General features: G+C 35.4%; 1 protein-coding gene across 2 annotated transcripts in view; it reads right to left on the bottom strand.

Annotated features, from left to right (window-relative positions):
* The window catches only part of PCDH15 (protocadherin related 15), a 2,067,151-nt gene that overhangs the window by 782,789 nt on the left and 1,263,675 nt on the right, over positions 1-20,687 (bottom strand). For both annotated transcript variants that reach the window (XM_031956966.1, XM_031956965.1), the window contains one exon: positions 12,938-13,003. In XM_031956966.1, the coding sequence (XP_031812826.1) occupies positions 12,938-13,003 (66 nt within the window). The remainder of the gene's footprint in view (positions 1-12,937; positions 13,004-20,687) is intronic.

Here is a 20,687-nt window from a genome sequence, read left to right as displayed (position 1 = left end):
GAACTCCTCTTGAAACTTCCAGGGCAGAAAAGAGTACTTGTGGTCAGGTCCCTAGAAGGATCTCTGAAAATAGCTACATAAACTCCCTCTCAAGTTTGGGACATTATACCCTCCATCTTGGAAATAGAGCCCTACTTTAACAAAGAGTTAAAAGCAATGTAATAAGCTGGAAAATAAGTAAACAACAGAAAAAGATTCTGACCATAAAGAGTTACTATGGTGATAAGGAAGACTCAAACACAGTCGAAGATAACAAGTCAAAGCTCCTATAGCCAAAGCTATTTAGAAAAATAAGAGTTCTTCTCAGGTTATGATAAAGCTCGAGAGATTTTGAAAATTAAATGAGAGAAAATTTAATCTTCTTACAAGTAGGGATAACATGATCTAATACTGTCGTTAAAGAATCCTTAGAGGTCATCAGAAAGATATGAAAATGAAGTCCAGAAGAAAGAATCAATTTACCAAATAGTGCCAAAGCTGAGATTTGAATCAAGAATCTTTGACTCTGATTTTTTTGTTGATTTCTACTTGTATCAAATGAGCTCTTAAGGGACATATAATTTTTTAAATCTTTATAATCCCACCACAGATGCTTAATAAGTTGAAAAATAAAAGATTTTTTTAAAACATAAATAAAGCTGATGATGGCAAACTAGAAAATGTTTGTTGTGAAAATGATTATGAATGCAAAGCCTGCTGCTACAAAACTTTAAATGCTTTTTGAAACCTGACTACAATTTTGCTCCTTGGGAGACTGTTATTTGATAACCAGTTATTCAAGTCAAAGTATCACTTTTTATTCAGAAGAGGTCTTTGAGAGAAATTACATCAAAGATGATAACATAGAAGACAATAAGGAAAACTTCCATGAATAAAAGGAACAGTTAGAAAGAGAAATTTATGGCAAAAAATAAATAAATAATAATAAAGACAACAGTAGCAGTGACAACTAGAATTTGTATAATATTTTAACTATGCAAAGCCTTTCACAAATGTTATCTCATTTAATACTCACCATAACAATGGGGGGCAGATGGTATACTTATAAATAATTTTGTACAATAGGAGACTCAGACACATATCATCAAATCATTTAGCCAGTTTCACACAGCTAATAATGGCACTGAAGCTGGTTTTGAACTTAGGTCTACCTGATTTAAAACCCAATGGATATGTCATCTCATTGATACAAGCACTCCTTCAAAACTGCAGACTGCAATCTACTCAAGCTTGATCAAACAACAAAACTTTTCGCTCCAATATTTTTTTTCCCAATTACATGTAAAATAACCCCATTAACTTGTTATAATGTCAAGTTCTAAATTCTCTCTCACCCTCCAATCCTTCCTCACTGAGAGTGCTGGCGATTTGATGTAGGTTATACATATGTGAAGTTACGAAAAACGTATTTCCATATTAGTCATGTTGGGAAAGAAAACACAGACCAAAAAACAAACAAACAAAAAAGATTTCTTGAAAAAACTAAAACCAAAACCAAAAACAAAACAAAATAACAACCAAAAAAAACATGCTTCAATTTGCATTCAAAGTCCATCACTTCTTTCTTTGGAAATGCGTAGCATTTTTCATTATTTGTCCTACAGAATTGCCTTAGATCATTACGTCACTGAGAACACTTAATATTCTCCTGGTTCTGCTCACTTCATTTTGTAAAAGTTCATGGTTTTTTTTTTTTTTTTTTTGGATGGTGTCCCACTCATCATTTTTCATAGCATAATAGAATCCTATCATAATCACATACCACAAGTTGTTTTGTTTTCCCTCATTTAATGAGCATTCTCTATTAAATATTTTTATACATATTGTATATGATCTTTTAAAATCTCTGTGGGATATAGATCTAGCAGTGGTATTTCTGGATCTAAGGGTAATTACAATTTTATAGATTTTGGAGAACAGTTTCAAATTGGTCTACAGAATGGTTGGATTAGTTCACAACTTTATGCTTAGTGCATTAGTTGATTTTGCAACATCTCTGACATTTATCATTTTCCTTTTTATCTAATTACCCATTCTAATAGGTATGAGATGGTACTTCAGCATTGTTTTGTCATTTCTCTAATCAATAGTGATTTAGAACATTTTTCTTATAACACAGATATCTTTGATTTCTTCATTTAGAAGTGCCCATTCATATCTTAGACCATTTGACAATTGAGGAATGACCTATATCTTTGTTAATTTCACTCAGTTCTCTATTTTTTGAAAAAAAAAAATTAGGCTTTTATCAGAGAAACTTGTTGTAAACCCACCTCTTACTCAGTTTGCCCAGTTTTGAGTTTTTTGAGTTGCCCAACTCAAGGAAAAAATGCCCAGTTTTTCTATCTCATCTTAATTTAATTGGTTTTGCTTTTGCAAAAACTTCTTAAATTTAATCTAATCAGCATTAGCTATTTAACATCCTGTTATGCTATTTATCTCTTGTTTGGTCATAATTTCTTCCTGTACTCATAGATATGAGAGTCCATCTATTTTATTCTCTAATTAGCTTATGGTATTATCTGAGAGAAATGAATAATAATAACAACTCATGATTTGGGGAGGCTCAGATGTCCTCCTTTTCTTAATCCTCATTTCAAGATCTCAGTCTCTGAGTGTTGAGTTTACCTTCTTCTCTATCAAGATCCCACCTAAGTGATGAAGCTTTTGTGTTCTACTCAAGCTCATATAGAGCATAAATGCTTTGAATTTAGAACTTAGAAGTGGATATCAATCAAAGTTCAATAAAAAGGCAGATGAAATTCAGTTTTATGCTGATAATAGCAATCCAAAGTGCTTTTATGATGAACTGAAGGCTATTTATGGGTCAAAGATGTATGGTGCATCTCAATTACTTGGTGCTGATGGAACAACATTGATTAATGATAAGGACATAATATTAGAGAGATGGGCTGAATATTTCCATGGTGTTCTCAGCAGACCATCATCAATCAATACTGAAGCTCTTGACCATTTACCTCAGCTTGAAATTAATCACTCCATAGCTGAATTTCCAACTGAGATTTTGAACCATTAGACAACTTTCATGTGGCAAAGCAGCTGGTGCTGATTCTATTCTAGCTGAGATTTACAAGGTGGGGGGTCCATTGCTCATACTTAGGCTTATTATATGGCAAGAGGAGATTATGCCCCAGAAGTTCAAGGATGCCTCCAGTGTCTATTTCTATAAAGCTAAAGAGAATAGATTGTCCTGTGATAACCAAAAATGGGGTTGTCTGTCTCTTAGTTACTGTTGACAAGATTCTTGCCAGAGACCCTTTTAATAGGCTGATACTTCACTTAGATAATGGTCATCTACTTGAGAGCCAGTGTGACTTAATGAAGGATTGATGGGGTATTTGTTGCCTGACAACTCTAGGAGAAATGCCAGGAACATAACGGAGTCTGTATACAATTCTTATAGATCTAAGACCTTTGATATTTTCAGTCAAATGGGCTTATGAAAAATTGTGGCATAATTTGGGTATATGGAGTAGTTCCAAAGACACTCAAGATATACAGATTTAGATGCATCTCCACTCCAAATACTTAAGTGTTCAATCTCTGATAGAGCTTTTCTACTTCATATTGATCTGATCTTTCAGAGTTAGTCACTGGACATTGATCCTGACATAGTGATATCATTTAGACCTCTTAGAGAATGAAGCATAACAGCCAATTATATGGCAAGCAGTGCCATTTGCAAAAAGTGTTACAAAGGTGTAGTAGTGTCTATATTCAAGGAAATAATGTTGGGGAACATGATATGAATTTTCTGTGTGTGTGTATGTGTGTGTGTGTGTGTGTGTATACAAGTTTGGGATTGAGCAGGGATTATGTGTAATATATGTGAAATAAGTACAAGTAGGTTTCATGTAGAAGGTGATGCTTGAGCTGAGTTTTGAAGTATACAAGATTCTCTTAGGCAATGGGGTCTTATACTTGTTTTCATTTGTAATTATTATACTTAGAATATACTTAGAATAGAATATTATACTTAGAATAGAATTTCTCTTGGTTCTGCTTTATTCTTCTTTTGACTCCACATCAATTCATAGATGTTTTCCTAGACTTCTCCAAATTGTATATCTAACCAAGGCCTTTGATTCTGTCAGTCATGAGAGCTTATGGAAAATTATGTCAAAATTTGGTTCATCAAGGGCAGCAGCTAGGTAGCACAGGGGATAGAGTACCAGTCCTAAAGTCAGAAGGACCTGAGTTCAAATCTGGTCTCAAACATTTAACACTTCCTAGCGGTGTGACCCTGGGCAAGTCACTTAACCCCAATTGCCCCAGCAAAAAAATCAAAATGAAATAATATTAATAAAAAATAAAATTTGGTTCACCTATACAGAATATCAGTCAGTTACTGTACTGATGACAAATTCTTCGATTCAAAAAGGCTATAAGTGATAATAAAGTAGAGAGAGCACTGATGCATGATTTTTTGTTTGCAGATGATTGTACACTCAACATAGCCTGCTAAGTCGAGATGCGGCAAAATATGGGTACATTCTCTGCTGCTTGTTTTGATTTTGGCCTAACAACTAATACTAAAAAAACACAGGCACTCCATCAGCCAGCGCCCTGCAGTCTCTAGTGGAAGCATTGGTTAAGCAAATGGAGAAGTTTTGAGTGCTGTGATTTCAATGCTGTTCATTTCCCTTGGCAGTATAACTTCCAGGGATGTCCACATTGATAATAAGTTTGACACATGCACTGCTAGAGCTAACCAAGTGTTTGGGAGGCTCCAAAGGAAAATGTGGGAGAGAAGAGGTAGTAGAGCAGCTCCCAAACTGAAGGTCTACAGAGCATGGTCTTAAGAAGATACTGAAGATCACTTAGCAGGATCACATCATCCTATCTGGTACCTACCAGAAACTGAAGTCTCTTCTCAAACTAAACTGCAAGTATTACAATTCTACTGCAGAGAGTACCACTGGGTTAGGCTGGTTACATTGTTTGAATGCCAAATGTAAACTTGCTTAAAAAGACTATTTATGGAGAACTCACATATGGCAAGTGCTCGCAACGTGGTCAGAAAAAGTGATACCCAGATACCCTCAAGGTCTCTCTTAAACACTTTAGGATGGATTGTATGACATGGGAGAAACAGGCACAAGACTGCCCAACATGGCGTGCCTTTAACAGAGAAGGGGTTGTACTCTATGAGCAAAGCAGAACTGAATTAGCTCAGAAGTAATGCAAGATGTGAAAAGTTAGAGAGTGCACCCCGGATGTTCATAAAGACTATTTGTGTCTGATCTCTGTCAGAGCATTCCAAGTTTGACTTGTTCTGGTTGGACACACGGTAAGTTGACTCTAACATAATGATGTCATTTTGGTTCTCTTGGAGATCAAAAAACAACCCACCAACCAGCAGCAACAGAAGGAAGAGGAGGAACCATAGAAGCAAAAGGAGAAATAGTAGCTGTGCTCTATGAGCAAAGCAGAACTGAATTAGCACAAAACAAATGCAAGATGTGTAAAGTTATTGAGTCACCGCAAATGTTCATGTTTTTGTCTGACCTGTGGCAGAACATTCTGAACTTGTATTCTTCGATACACTGATAAGTAACCTAGTGATGTTATTTTGGTCCTCTCTGAGAATGAAGGACAACAACTAGTTTACCAATAAGACTTGATTGCCATCATTTTGGATGCTCCTTTTGAGCTCCTTTGAAGGTTTTGAGTCAGCCACCATGAGTGTCTTTAGTTTAAGTAGGATATGGCCAAATGGTCATCCCATTATTAAAATGCTAACATCATTAGAAAAAATAATTAAATTAATTGAAAATTATATCTCTTGAACTTTTTCAAATATCACACTGGTTTACATCTAAATCAAGTGCCTGTTTTGAACTTATCTTAGTATTTTGGTATAGGTTCTTGATTTATACCTAGTTTCTGCCAAAGGGCTTTCTAGTTTTGCCAGCTGCTATTGTCAAATAGTAAACTTTTGTGCCCCAAATTTGAGTGTTTGTATTTATCAAAGACCCTATATGACTGTGGTCATTCACTAGTATTTATCATATGCCTATTCTATTTCATTGATAGATTACTCCACTTCTTACTTAGTGATTACTGGTTTGAGATCTGGTGTAGCTAAGCCATTTACCTTCAGATTTTTATTGATTCCCTTCATTATGTTTTTCCAGGTGAATTTTTTTTTTATTTTTTTCTGTAGCTCTATAAAATAATTTGTTGGTAATATACAGAAATACTGATCATTTATGTCTGAGCTTATCTTATAACCTGCAATTTTGCTAAAGCTGTTAATTGTCTCTAAGATTCTCTAAATATACTATACTATCATTTGCAAAGTGATCACTTTATTTCCTAATTATCTAGTTTAATTATTTTTTTTCCCAGTCTTATTGCTAAAGCTAACATTTTTAGTAGAATACTGAATATTAGGGGTGATAGTGGGCATCCTTGCTTCACCCTTGATCTAACTAAGAAGACTTCTAGAAAATCCCCATTGCAAATAACGCTTATTGATGCCAACCTGTGAAACCCCTTTCCATGTGATAGCATGAGATTAACAAAGGAGATCCAGTTGATGGAGTTGGGGCTTATTTATATTTTCTCTTGACATTCTTAGGTTTCCAGTGAAACTCATAAATTATTAGTAATCTGTTTCATCAAATGCCAAGTCCATTTTCTTTTTTAAATGCATTTTTAAAATTATTAAATTGTTTTATAACACTTTGGGTGTAATTCCTTATTTATAATGAGTGTATCCATTCATATTCTTTTTGAGCTCCATTGCCCCCTGAGTGATATCCATTTTCAAAACTCTAGAAATTGGGAAAACAGTATAATTTATTAATTTCATTATTCATTTTTTTTGTTTGTTTGTTTTTGTTTCGTTATCCAATACCTTAATATAATACCTCACAACTACTTGTTTAAATCTTGTGTTTCCAAGGTGTTATATAAAGACACATATTAGAGATATTTTCATATATTTAGTTTGTCTTATTCCAAATCCTGCCTCATTCAGGATTGATGTATCTCCCACTTAGTACCAGATCACTGAAGTCTATATTTTTAGAAACAAAGATTTTATTATTGTTCTGTAAGAAATGACTAGCAGGATAATTTCAGAAAGGCCTGGAGAGACTTACATGAACTGATGCTAAGTGAAATGAGCAGGACCAGAAGATCATTATATACTTCAACAACAATACTATATGATGACCAATTCTGATGGACGTGGTCCTCTTCAACAATGAGATGAACCAAGTCAGTTCCAAGGAGCAGTAATGAACTGAACCAGCTATACCCAGAGAAAGAACTCTGGGATATGACTATGAACCACTACATAGAATTCCCAATCCCTCTATTTATGTCCATCTGAATTGTTGATTTCCTTCACAGGCTAATTGTACACTATTTCAAACTCCAATTATTTTTGTACAGCAAAATAATTGTTTGGACATGTATACATGTATTGTATTTAACCTATATTTTAACATATTTAACATGTATTGGTCAACCTTCCATCTGGAGGAAGGGGTGAAGGGAAGGAGGGGAAAAGTTGGAACAAAAGGTTTTGCAATTGTCAATGCTGAAAAATTACCCATGCATATATCTTGTAAATAAAAAGCTATAATAATAATAATAATAATAAAGAAACAGATTTTAACTACATTCATTCTCATTAAAAAGATCTATTCAAGTTATATTGAAAAGCTTTTTTGTTTCAAAATAGTCATCTCTCATAAGTGTCTCCTCCCTTATAAAATCAATGTCCAAAACATATTTTAGAACATTCATATTTTAGGGAATATTTCTATTCTCTATTTGTTTATTTGTATCATTTGTGTATGTGTGTGTGTGTATATGTATATGTATGTATGTATATATATATAATTGTATAAATATTTATTTGTATAAAATCCACAAATTCATAGAAAAGTGACTGGAAACCATACTAAATGGTTTGATAGTACTGAACACACCTTTTCCTTCCTTTCCCCCTCCTTCATTCCCTTAACTATCTGCTCTGGACTAATTGCATTCGTTCTTCTCTATTCTATCATCATATTTTTGCTTTGGTTTGGTTTGGTTTGGTATCTCTAGGTTCATGTTTCTCTTAATATTCTCTGCTACCTTATTTGGTAATTTTACATTTTTCCATAGCTTCTTCCATCAGCTCTATAATCATTACTCTCTGCCTTCATTTACTCTATGGTTCCATTAAATTAAATGGCTCACTCTAAAATTGTTTTCCTTGCTTCAAATTTGTGTCTTCACTCATGCCATTGCCTATGACACCAATACACCTATACCACTAAATCTCAATACTCAAATTTAGATTTCTTCTTTCTGACTCAGTACATAATACTTGGTCTGTTTTCTTTGTGTTTATGTTCTATTTCATGTTGTAATTGTCAATATATGTGTTTTCTTCTGTTACTTAGATCATAGTGTGAGGAGGGCAGGAATTGTTCCACCATTTTATTTATTTATTTATTTTTTGGTCATTGTTATTGTTGCTAAAATCTCACTATGTTCCAGCTACAATGTTTTGCTTGATTCTGGGGGTGGTAGGGTGTAGAGTACCAGAACTCTGGAGAAGTATACTTGAAGCAAGGATACTTACAACAAGGTATTAATTCAGTGGAACTGATGAGATGATGGTTCTTTAGTGCACATATATACTTAATATTTAGCATGGTGATATAATGGTTCTCTGGTTCACACATATTCAGTATGCTGTAATGATGTACTTGCAATAGGGTATTTAAGGGCTGAGAGGATTGGAAATGAGACATTCCATTTTTGACTATCCTCCTGGTAGTTCTCCTGTCTCTTGCACTACTCTACTAAGATCAAGACTGGTTCCAAGGTTCTCCAGAAAGCTAGCCCAAAGCTAGTAGGTGTGTTAAATAGCTTTGTTCCCCATCATGATGAATTCCAAACAGACACTTTGGCCACTTCTCCCCTATATGTACTATCTCTTCTATCTTCTGAGGTGAGGGATTGTCTAATTTCTGTATTTGCTGCTCCTTGAGCTCAGCAAGGTTCTTGGCACATAATCAGTCTTAAACATATGCTCCCATCTTCCAGCACATCAGAACAGATTGGTCACTCCTACTCAGTAGCTGAATTTCTCAGTATTGTCTGAGGCACTGAGAAATTAAGTGATTTGCTCTGGTTAGCACAGCCAATATGTGTAAGAGAAGGGATTTGAACCTCTTTCTGTCTCTGTCTCTCTCTGTCTCTCTCTCTCTGTCTCTCTGTCTCTCTCTCTCTCTCTCTCTCTCTCTCTCTCTCCTTCTTTCCCTATCTATCTATCTACCTATGAATAGAGTTCTAAGCCTAGAGTCAGAAAGACCTGAGTTCAAATCTAGCTTCAAGTACTCAGTAGCTTTGTGAACTTGGGCAAGCCAATTGGCTTCCCTTTGCCTTAATTCACTAGAAAAGAAAATGGCATACTACTCTGATATTTTGCCAAGAAAACTCCATACGCGATCATAGTCAGACACAACTAAATGACTAAAAAATACCAACACTATGTATCTGTGAAGAGAAAAATGTAATTCATATGTTTTAAACTAATACCATCCTAGTACCATGAATAATTTGTTTGATCCTAAAACTCTATATTGTTAGCATCAGGACTGTAGAAAAATAAATATCTTGGGGGAAAAACAACAACAACAATATTGGTTTGATTTCAAAAATATAAAGGGTAGAGAAAGAAAAGAGAGTTTTTCTAATACCTAGAGATGGACACTGCCAAAACATAATTTAGTCTGGACCATTTTCATGCTAGACCATTTCAATTTTTTCCCTAGTAAGTTTTGATAAAATACAAACCTCTGGAAACCCCAAAGAGAGATCCTACTATGGAAAGACAAAATCATCTTATATCAGCCAGTAGAATCTGAATCTGTAATGATTTCAAAGATGTAGGGAACTTCCAGTGAAAGACTCCATGCATTAATGCAGATTGGCATCTGCTCAGCAAATTATAGTCTTAATAAGGGCACTCAGTAGTTATGTGACTCGTCCCAGGATACATGCAGAGTGTGTAATGACTTGAATCCAAGTCATCCTGTCTACTAGTTCTCTAGCTATTATGTCATACTGCCTTTTACTTCTTACTTTAGAGCAAACTTATACATAGACTAGGAAGGAAAAATAAAGTGAAGGAAAAAACCAAAAAGCTTTATTCAAGAGTTGAGACTGGCATCTGAAATATGACATCCCTTTTAACAGACATTTTTTCTTGTAGGATTATGGGATAATAAGAATTTGATAATAGCCAGAGCAGATGTAATTTTCAATGTCTCAGTTTTTACAGAGAGTATAAAAGGGAATGTAGCCATTCAATTAAAAAAAATCTACTAAGTTAGTATGAAGTACTTGGAGGGCACTATGTCTGGCACTGAGTACCCATTGAGGGCATGTCAGGGTGACACTGACACAGTCTTGGCAGTGCTCTCCATGGATGGTATATTCTGTGAATTCTAGCAAGAGTAACTTTGAGCTTTTCCTAGTTTATGCCATGTCACTTTCTGATGAAACACAGACATTGAACTTCTGCCACATGTCCCATCACTCTCTGCCACCTTACTGTGCCCCAGGAGGATCTTTGTAAAGATGCTTGGAGAAATTAGTTTTAATCAGGGGAAAGAGGAATTACAGTGGGCTGCCATTACTGTTGTAATTCCTTGGCAAAACAAGCCAATGTAGAATAAACTGTGAATGCAGTCTTGTTCTACCAGCTGCAAATGCTATTTTAACAAGTTCAAATATCTGAGAGAGAGGGCAGAGTAGTAATTAGAGTGGGGTGACTAGGGCTTTATGCAGGCAACTAACATCTAAAGGCAGATTATCCCTCAATGGGTGGTATACTTCCTCTCTGAAAAGACCTGGAGGTTTTTATTTACCAGTCTTTGCTTCAGGAATAGGCAGATCCCCAAAAAGGAGAAGGAAGTGGAATTCTAGAATATTTGTGTTTAGGGGAGGCATGAGAAGGATCTGATTTGTCAATCTTCCTGCATTTCTGCCCTTGCACATGGATTTTCTGTCTTTGGACGACTCTGACTTGCTTTTTCACATCCCTATACTTTCTTGATTGTATCCAATCTACTTCTGAAGACAGTAAGTGCTAGTGGAAAGAGGGTATTATTTTTTCCTTAAAAAAGCTAGTTCCTTATATTCCTGGGTGGTACAATTTATGGTAACAAAGAAAAGAAGTAGAGAGATGGATTCTTAGTTCACATATATTCAATATGTTGTACTGATGTAATTGTACTAAGGTATATAAGGGTTGAGAAGGACTGGGAATGAGACATTTTATTTTTAAATATCCTCCTGGTAGCTCTCCTGTCTTCTTCACTCCTCCACTAAAGACCAAGGACTCGGGCTGACCCTGAGGTCCTCCAGAAAGCTAGCCCAAACATTACAGTAAATATTCAGGTGAGAAAAAATGTAGATCAAGAAAGTTCTTTAGAAGACTCATGACTGTTTCAAGACAAACTGAAGCATACACAATGTGAAAACTCCCAAATTTATAGCTACTAGAAATAGAAATTGAGATTTTTCATGGGAGAATCATCAGGATGGGCAACATCCACCTTCCTTCATCAGAAGAGAACACCACATGAATAAATGTTTGTTCAAGGTAAGATTTGTAAGTAAAATAGAAAAGACCTTCGCATAGGGTTGGATATTGAGTGGGTTGTTAATGATAAGCTTGTACATATTAAGAACTGGAGGCATCTTTGACAGGTTCATGTCACATGACTCAAATGAAAAGAGCATTTATTGAGCAATTTGTGTCAAACACTGTCCTAAGCAATGAGTTTATGAGGAAAAACACTCGTGGATGAACAGTATTGATTTCTTCTTAAATTCCATATTTGTGTAACATATTTTTAATGGGCCAAAAAAAATTGGGTAAAGTGTTTTATCTTTCTTTAATCCCCCAGCCTGGCTTGGAACTCATTTTCTATATTTCCACAATGTCAAATGTTAAATAAGAAGTCTTTTGTCCAGCTCCAAGCTTCTCTCTAGACTCTGTTTCTTGGCCTTTCCTTCCTCTCATTACTATATTTCACCTGCCAAACTTTTGTGGCAATACATCCAGACTTGGAACCATTAGTTCTTTTACTGATCTGCATGTATCCACTCAAGGATGGGAAGATGCCCAGTGCTTGACTAAAGGGGATAAACTTCCTGCAGCTATTGACATCACTTTTGTGTGGCAGGCTCAAGCCAAGGCCACTTTTTTTTAGGAATCCTTTCCTCAGAGATAGTCCAAACATAGTTAAGCCAAGCAGAGACATGGATAGTAACCACAACTATGTCTAAATATCCCAGTCTTCCCAATTAATCTGTCATAAAATCTACAGCAATTAAAAAAAAATGAACTAGCTATGCTGAGTCACAACATGGAAATCTTTTGTCATAGTACAACAACAAATCCCTTGCATCAACTACCACAGGAAAAGAAAATTATTTTTGATCATTGCTTTTATTTGAGGTCTGTTTTGCTTTAGCCTATACAATGTGTTTTTCCAGATCACTCCTGTTCAGATTAGGTAAATAATATGGGTTTGGAAGGGTGTACAGGCAGAGAAGAGTGACCAAAGAAACATTCCACTCCAAAGTAATGAGGAAGTCAAAGACCTTGGGAAAAGCCTCAGAAACTACTTACTAATATTTTCTCAGTAATATCTGAGCAGAGAGCCTTTCTCTTCTATTCAATGAGAAATCCTATCAATGTTTTTCCACCAAAGAATCTGAAGACAAAAACAAGCTTTAAAGTAGAACAGAAATGAAATGGAGAATGAGGTCATTCATCAAATTGGACTAAAGCTTTAACTCTATAATTTAACTCCTAGTCCATCTCAGAATGACTTTTGAGAAATCGCTTTTTTTTAAAGTAATATATAGAGGTGTCCACAGTACTCACCATTTTTACTTTCTTCATCGATGGCTACTATTGTTGCAGGTGGACCTCCCCGGGCCAGCTTACAATCTAAGAGTGAGGGAAAAAAAAGACAAATGGCTTTTACTTCGTTATTCAAGCAAAGAGATACTGAACTTATATTTGTGGCTGATAAAAGGTATATCATTAACAAAAATGCATAACAGATGAGAATATTTTAGTGTGAAGTCTCTCATGGCCCACATCCATGCCTTCCCACATCAGAACACGAGCCACTCAACATAGGCTAAGCCTATTCAGATCTGGCTGTCAAGACACCAGCAGGGACCAGTGTTGAGCAGAAGTCCTTCAGGACAGAGATAATGGAATGGTAATTTAACCCAAAGAAAGAACATAAAGGGATGATTAACAGGGATAAATTGTAATTAAAGCTTCATAACAGAAACAAACATAATTGGAATTTAATTGTGATAAAGGATCTAATTAAAGAGAGTGGAGAGAATTCTAATGATGCTCCGTGGAGGGATGCAACAAAGACAGACAAGGCGTGTGGAGGAGGTTGGTTTGAGTATATGGTCATCTTACCCTCATATTGCCAGTCTGGAGTCAAAAGTATAGAGTCATCAATGGAAGCAGGGCAGAATAATGCAAGAAAGGAAGAAAGAAAGAAAAAAATACATGTGTATATATTTGGAGAGATTGAAGAAATTAAAAGTAGTACACAATAATCGCTTCACCTATCGATCCTCAATTCTAGAACAGTGGAAGAAGAAAGAAAACATCAATTCTGTACATTCTAGCACTCTTTAAACACACTCACTAAGCCCTTCAACATATATGATTAGTTTCTTTAAGAAGTGAGACTCATTTTCTAAATTACTGACACTATGTTCACACTTGGCTTGTCAAATGGAAAAGAAAAACTTTTTTCTTATGAAGAGTATTACATTACTAGCAGCAGTTGATTTCTTTCCCTTAAGTCAGGTTAAGTTACTGAATGAAGACTAATGACTAATTAGTTTTGTAGACCTTGATAATGTCCTGCAACACATCCCAGGGGACTCAGGCAGAGAGTTCCAACAGCCTCAATAGGGCTGATAATTAAAATGTAAAGGCTTTTCATAGAAGAGAACAAACGTCCCTTTTCCAAGTCACAGAGCAAGAACTAATTCTCAGCTGTGACTTAGGGCAATCTATTCTCCTGTGGGTTGGGAATGCCAGCTAGGGTCACAGAGACAGTTGCAAATTCATCTTCATTTGGGAGAATTCAGAGACATCAATTTTTTGAATAAACTTCAGCCTCTACATAATTCCCTCATCTAACTTTCCAGGATCATTTCACATTATACCTTTTCAGGCAGTCTTGACTTGATCTGGCTTGCCCTCCTAGTCGTTTTCTCTATTTAGCATTCTAAATCCTCTATCTATCCTTTTATACAAGCTCTCTTTCATACTGGAAGGCACATCTGGCTCACAGCTGACTCTTCCGATTCCTTATTTCCCTCAATACCCATATCAAATATCACCTTTCCAAATCAACCCAACTGGTAGATTTCTATCCCTCTTAAACTAATCCCTATTGACTTTGCACTGCCCTCCCCAAAAGAATGTAAGTTCCTGGATGAAAGGAACTTAATTTGGGTTTGCAGATTCCCAATATTTGGAATGGAGAGTAGAAAAAGTACAAAAATACAATATGATATAATTCCTTAAATTACAATATGCTATAAATTCATCTCAAGTCAAGATGAATTAAATGGATACCGAAATTATTTCTTTTTTTAAACTATAGAGTATAAAAGGTTGTTATATATCATTAATGTTTTCAGATAGACTCTCACCTATTTATAGTTCGTGGTCAATGTCTCCCCAACTGTGGGCATTTGCCCAGCATTACACACAGCTCAGAGGCTGTGTCTGAGGCTGGATTAGAATTCAGATTTTTCTGACTCATCATCCTCTGATGTATTCACTACACAACTTTGCTGCCTCATGGAAAGGTGAATTTTTTTTTAATAGATCATAAATTGATCTGAAAATATGACCAATTTTTAAAGTAGTATTATAACCTGAAGTGAAACATATAGACTTATCAAGCCTGTTTCTTGCTTATGTTTTCTATAAAATTGATGTTGATTGGACAAATGTTTATTTTTTTATTTCTAATGCTTAATAAAGATGCTTCGCTTTAGTGATATTTTATTTTAAGCCTCATAACTAAATAGGTCATCTGGGAAAAAAAAATCCACTAAAATAGTCAAGAAGGGGAGAATTATACCAATATTTTAAGGGGTTCCAGTAAATCCCTATGAAATCAAAGATGAACATATTTCAAGAAAGCTGGTAGAAAAAGAATGGTTCTATAGTTGTGTGTATATGCTTCCAATGATAGTCTCTTCCATGGCCCATCCCTAAGGGCATATACTCTTGAGGGCAGACAGAGAAGGGGCAAAAAAAAAGTTAGAAAACTTGGAAATAATTCTTATCTTAATAGCCAAATTATGACCACTGTCTAGAACACAGAATGAATATTTTCAGAACAATGTTTCAGGGATTAGGACCAGAGGCCAGATCACCAAACCACAGAATTTCAACCTTGGCTGAAGATGCAGGCTAATTAATTCCTTGACAAAGAAGGGAAAATTAATTAACTGGCCCCAAGCAAATCTGGGCTAATTAAATCCTATCAAGGCTCTCTTGAACTACATGTAGTTTTCTGTTCTTTGCTTGAAGACAACCAGGGTAATGGTCTTCATTTCACTTTGGAATAACTTTAATGATTGCAAAATCTTTCACCTCCATCATGCCTAAAGTCCCCTCTTTTCAAACTCCAATCATTGCTTTCATTTCCACCCTTTGGGGTAACATAACATTCGTCCTCTTTATCTCACCTTCCTTCACCATTTCTCCAAAATTCACTCTCCTTGGGCATCCAGCAGAAGTTCTGTAAAACTTAAGTTCTTTTAAAATTGTTCAAATGTCTTTATTTATGTTAATCTTTAAATCTCTAGCCTATTCTCTCAGGCATTTCTATCCCTACTAAGAGTTAAAAAGGTAACAGATTAATCAGAGGAAAGCAAAAATAGAAACACATTTTGATCAACACAACATCAATCTAAGTGCAATGATAACATGGCAAGTAGTAAGGGTTATCTGTCAAGAACTCTATTGCCATTGGGTTTTTCCCTATTATAATTAATACTGGATTAGTGGGAATTGGTTCAGATTGACTCATCTGGCCTTGTAAATAGTAGTCACACACACGAAATGTTTGTTGAATTTAAGATGCTGCATTGGATTTTGCCTGTCTCATTGTCCACAGGCTATCTCATGAGACTATATTTTATCCTACTCCATGAAATCAGGTTTCACTTCAAAAACTTACATTGGACTTGGGAAATTCAGTTTGAATACCTATAATTACAGTCAGCTGGTTCCCAATGGGAGAAGGGCATAGCTATTATTAAGCAGCCGTACAATTAGAAATTAGAGAGCTGCAAATGAGAAGCTATTGTGAATACAGGAATTGGGACTAGGAGGAGGCTGAGTTTTTTTCTGTGCTTCCAGAAAGGAAACAACTAACCTGTTTCAAACAAGCAAAATTATGTATGAGGGAAGTCCCAAATGGAGATTGATTTCTATTTCTAGAGAAAATCTTACAATGGGAAATTCCTGAAAATATTCATTCAAAGCCCAGTTCTCTATCCCAAGAGGATTGGGGACAAACAAGTAAAAAGATGTGGCTGAGTATTATATTTTAAAAATATTTTATCTGTATTTCCCCTATGAAACAATTTTTCTTTAGTCGTTTCAAAAAGATAGTTGTTGACCTGGAGTCAGAATGAAAGGGGCTGACCCTTCTGTGTGAGTGCCCAAGGTCCTTCCTGGGGAAGAGAGCTCCTCCTACACTGGCCTGGATGGATTCCTGTGAATCCACTGCTTTTGTTACTCATCCTTGCCTTTTTTATCTGATGCTCTGAAGTAGGAGGCTTTAACCTGGGATTTGTGGATAAATTTCAAGGGTCTCTAGACTTAGATGAGAGAAAACACATCTTTATTTTTACTAAACTCTAATTGAAATTTAACATTTCCTTCATTTTTTTTTTTTTATTCTAAAAAGAGGCTTATGGACTTCATCAGATTGCCAAATGGGATTCAAGTTACAAAAGCAGCTTAAAATCCCCTATTCCGGGGAATGGGCAAGATGGGAAACTGAACAGTGAGATCATATTTTATATCTTTGGATAGAGTGTGGGAATTATGATCAGGAAGATCTGGAAGGAAAGCAGCCATGCTTCTCATAATGAAGCCTAAATCAAGGCAAGTCAATAAACTTTTATAAAGTGATTACTCTGTGGTACACATCGTGCTAAATTCTGAGATTACAAAAATAACACCTTTCATGGAGCTCACAATCTAATGGGGAAAGGCAATATGTAAACAACCAGGTCAAGGCAAATGTTTGAGACTTTGGCTCCTTCATTTCACTGTTGATCTTAGAGATGTTTTATTTCATCAAAAACTGTGAGATGTCACACATCCATCAGATGGAGTCTGTCCAACTTATTTACTAGGTAGATGTCATACAGAAATATTTTAAAATTTAACCATGTATTGCTTCCATGGGGAAAAATGTATTATGAGTTGCAACTTGGAGTGACAGCAATATTTAAATAACCATTTCACAGTCCATTTCCTCAAAAGCTAAAGTGTTCTTTACTTTTATTTAACTAGTTGTCCTTATTTGGTTGTCTGTGTCCATTTTTTTGTTTTTTGCTAGATCAAATTTTAAAGCGTGGGAAAAGGAGATGCAAGAAAAGATTCTGATACTTGGACACACATACCATAAATATACATGCACATATATATATACACACATATATGTATATACACATGTACATGTGCATATGTTTACATATATTTATATTCATGTGTATATGTACATATCTATATGTATATTACACAATTTGTGCTTATATTTATACACACATATATGAAGATGCATATTCATACCCATAAATACATCTGGGTATACAAATATAACATACATAATCTAGGTATACTCGTATAATATACATCATTGTTTTTATTTTGTTTGTCCAAAGGAACAATGACATCAGGAGGATGTTGTTTTGATGTACAAGTGAATTAAATTTAGATGAGACAGAGCTGTACCAAATTATCAACCTCACTTTCTCCTCTTTGGAGTACATGACATCAACTGGCAAGGCATAGATCAGGATTACTGGCTATGGCCTAGATGCTGTGGGAGACTCTAGCTTTTTTAAGTTAAATTCTATCCCCCAACTGTTTGTCTGAGGCAACACCCATTCAGTAATCAAAGTCTAAGTAAGAATTGAAGAAGATGGCGTAGTTTGCATTCGTTTACATGTGAGGGGAAGCCCTCAGATCTCCTGGCCAAAATATATTCATTCTTACATATTCTTGGTATATATAATAATGTCAAGTCTCATTACTTTTTTTTTTTTAAGTTTTCTTGGCTTATTTAGCCCTTCTTCCACTCCAGTTGACTAGAGGTCAGTTTGAAATCTAAAAGACTCAAACAAAAATGGATTTGAGTCTATTTAAAGGCTCTTCTAGATGTTTATTATTAATAATAGCTCAATATACAAGTCAGTACAAAGTTTCATGCATGAGTAATCACTCCACTGGTGAAGCATGGTGTTATCCTCTCTCCTGAGAGGTGATGGATTCAAGGTGTGCAAAGAGATAAATTTTGGATGAGGCCAATGAGAGACTTTATTTTGCATGGCAACGGATAATTGTTAGGACTTTCAGTTTCTTTTTCTTTTTACCCTCCACAATGGGGGCAAGTGGAAAAAAGGAAAGATACTGTTTCATTGAAAAAAATATATATAAAAAATGCAATAAAATGAGTGCTTCCCATCATCAGATTTACACTCTAATTAGCAGACATAAAATTTGTAAAAATTCAACTAAAAAAAAAGAAAAGAAGTGCTAAAAATGCGCTTATGAAAGATCACTTTATAATTGTGGCAAGATGAAGATTAATTGGAGGTATAAATTGGAAATGATTATACTTAGATATCGCTTTAAAAGAACATCATTTTAGAGGGAAAACACTTCAGTGCAAAGTAGAGCAAAAATCTTAACCGGTGATCAAAGTCAAGGCTAAAATGTAATTTCTGGAACTGGAGGACCATTGATGCCTGATCTATGGATTATCTGTCTACTGCTATGTAGGTTTAAGAATGGGGGAGGGATGGAGGAGCTAAAGCTCTCCAAGCCTTTATGAGACAGGTAAGGACCCCTTAATCTATTCAATTTCATCCATGACAATCCTGGTTAAATCACAAACTCATTGTCAGTCATGGATAAGCTTTCTCTCAATCCTGCCATTGCTTTCCTACATTCAATTTATGTTCAGATTCAAGGTTTGGAATACAAAATGAATGCTCAAGTTTTCAGTGGTTTATGAATGATGGTTTACAAATCATAAAATAAATAAATGAATAGGGCTCTCTGATGTCCCAATCCCTTCCTTCCATAATCAGGTTAATCTGTGCTTCTTTTGTTCTCCTTACCAAAGGTCAAGGAGTCAGAATTGAGGAAGTGGACAAAAAAGTTATGGTCCAACCTTCTAATTTTTCATAAGAATAAAATGAGATGTAGGAGGCTATCATTTTTGTCACATTTATAATCACTGTAGTCCCAATTCTATCGGTGTTCTCTTTCAGGTGTATATGAGTGGGAACTTCACGTATTTGAAGGGATCTTATGTATATATTAAAGCAAATTAATTCTGCTCAGCCCACAGGAGCAGGAAAGTTAAGAGCCAAGGGCGAGAATAAGGTGATGGGTTAATTGTTGTCCTTCATTCTTAAAGAGAACCACAATGACATCATGATGTGAGGGTCAAGGTATAGCATGTCTGAGTGATCAGAGCATAAGTTTGGAAGGCTATACCATAGTTCAGGCACAAATAGTCCATATCAACATTTGAAGCAGATGTGTCTCTAAATAGTATAGTTGCAGAAATTCAATCCCCAATCTTGAAGCTAGATCCAGCTCCCTCTTTACTAAGTGTCATTGACTTATGTTTGGCCCACCTCTTGAAGATTCCACATGCTGCTGCCATTGATGTCACTTCTGCATATGTCAGAGGGGCCATTATAATAAAGGATAAAGAGAACAGCAGCTTTGCAATTACAAGGCTGGAGATAAAAATCACACCTCGATGATTATGGCCTTGAGCAGAAAGAACACTTAAATGTCTTAAGCCTCTGTTTCTTTATCTGTAAAATGGAGTCAGAAGACTAAATGGTCCCTGAAGTATCTGTGATCTTTGTATGCTATAACTGAAGTAATTATAGAAGGTGTCATGTAAGAGAGGCAGTATTATGAAGCAGGCAGAAATTTGCAATCAGCAGGACTTGTTAGTCTGAACAATATCAAATATTTGACCTCCAGGAAACATACTCCAGAGTAGCAATAACAAACGCATAATGGAATCATAGTCTATACATAGGGATGCCCGCTGGTTCCATATTGAGTTTGTTTGCAAATGTATTTTTCCTACATTTTATTATTTTTATTTATTTCATCAAATAGCTGCCCCTCCAATTACATTTTAAAAAATTTATTATAGCTTTTTATTTACAAATTATATGCATGGGTAATTTTACAGCATTGACAATTGCCGAACCTTTTGTTCCAATTTTTCCCTTCCTTCCCCTCTTCCCCTCCTCCAGATAGCAGGTTGACCAATACATGTTAAATATGTTAAAATATA

This window comes from Sarcophilus harrisii, chromosome 2, assembly GCF_902635505.1.
Source record: "Sarcophilus harrisii chromosome 2, mSarHar1.11, whole genome shotgun sequence".
NCBI lineage: Eukaryota > Metazoa > Chordata > Mammalia > Dasyuromorphia > Dasyuridae > Sarcophilus > Sarcophilus harrisii.
This window is presented reverse-complemented; position numbering and strand designations above follow the sequence as displayed.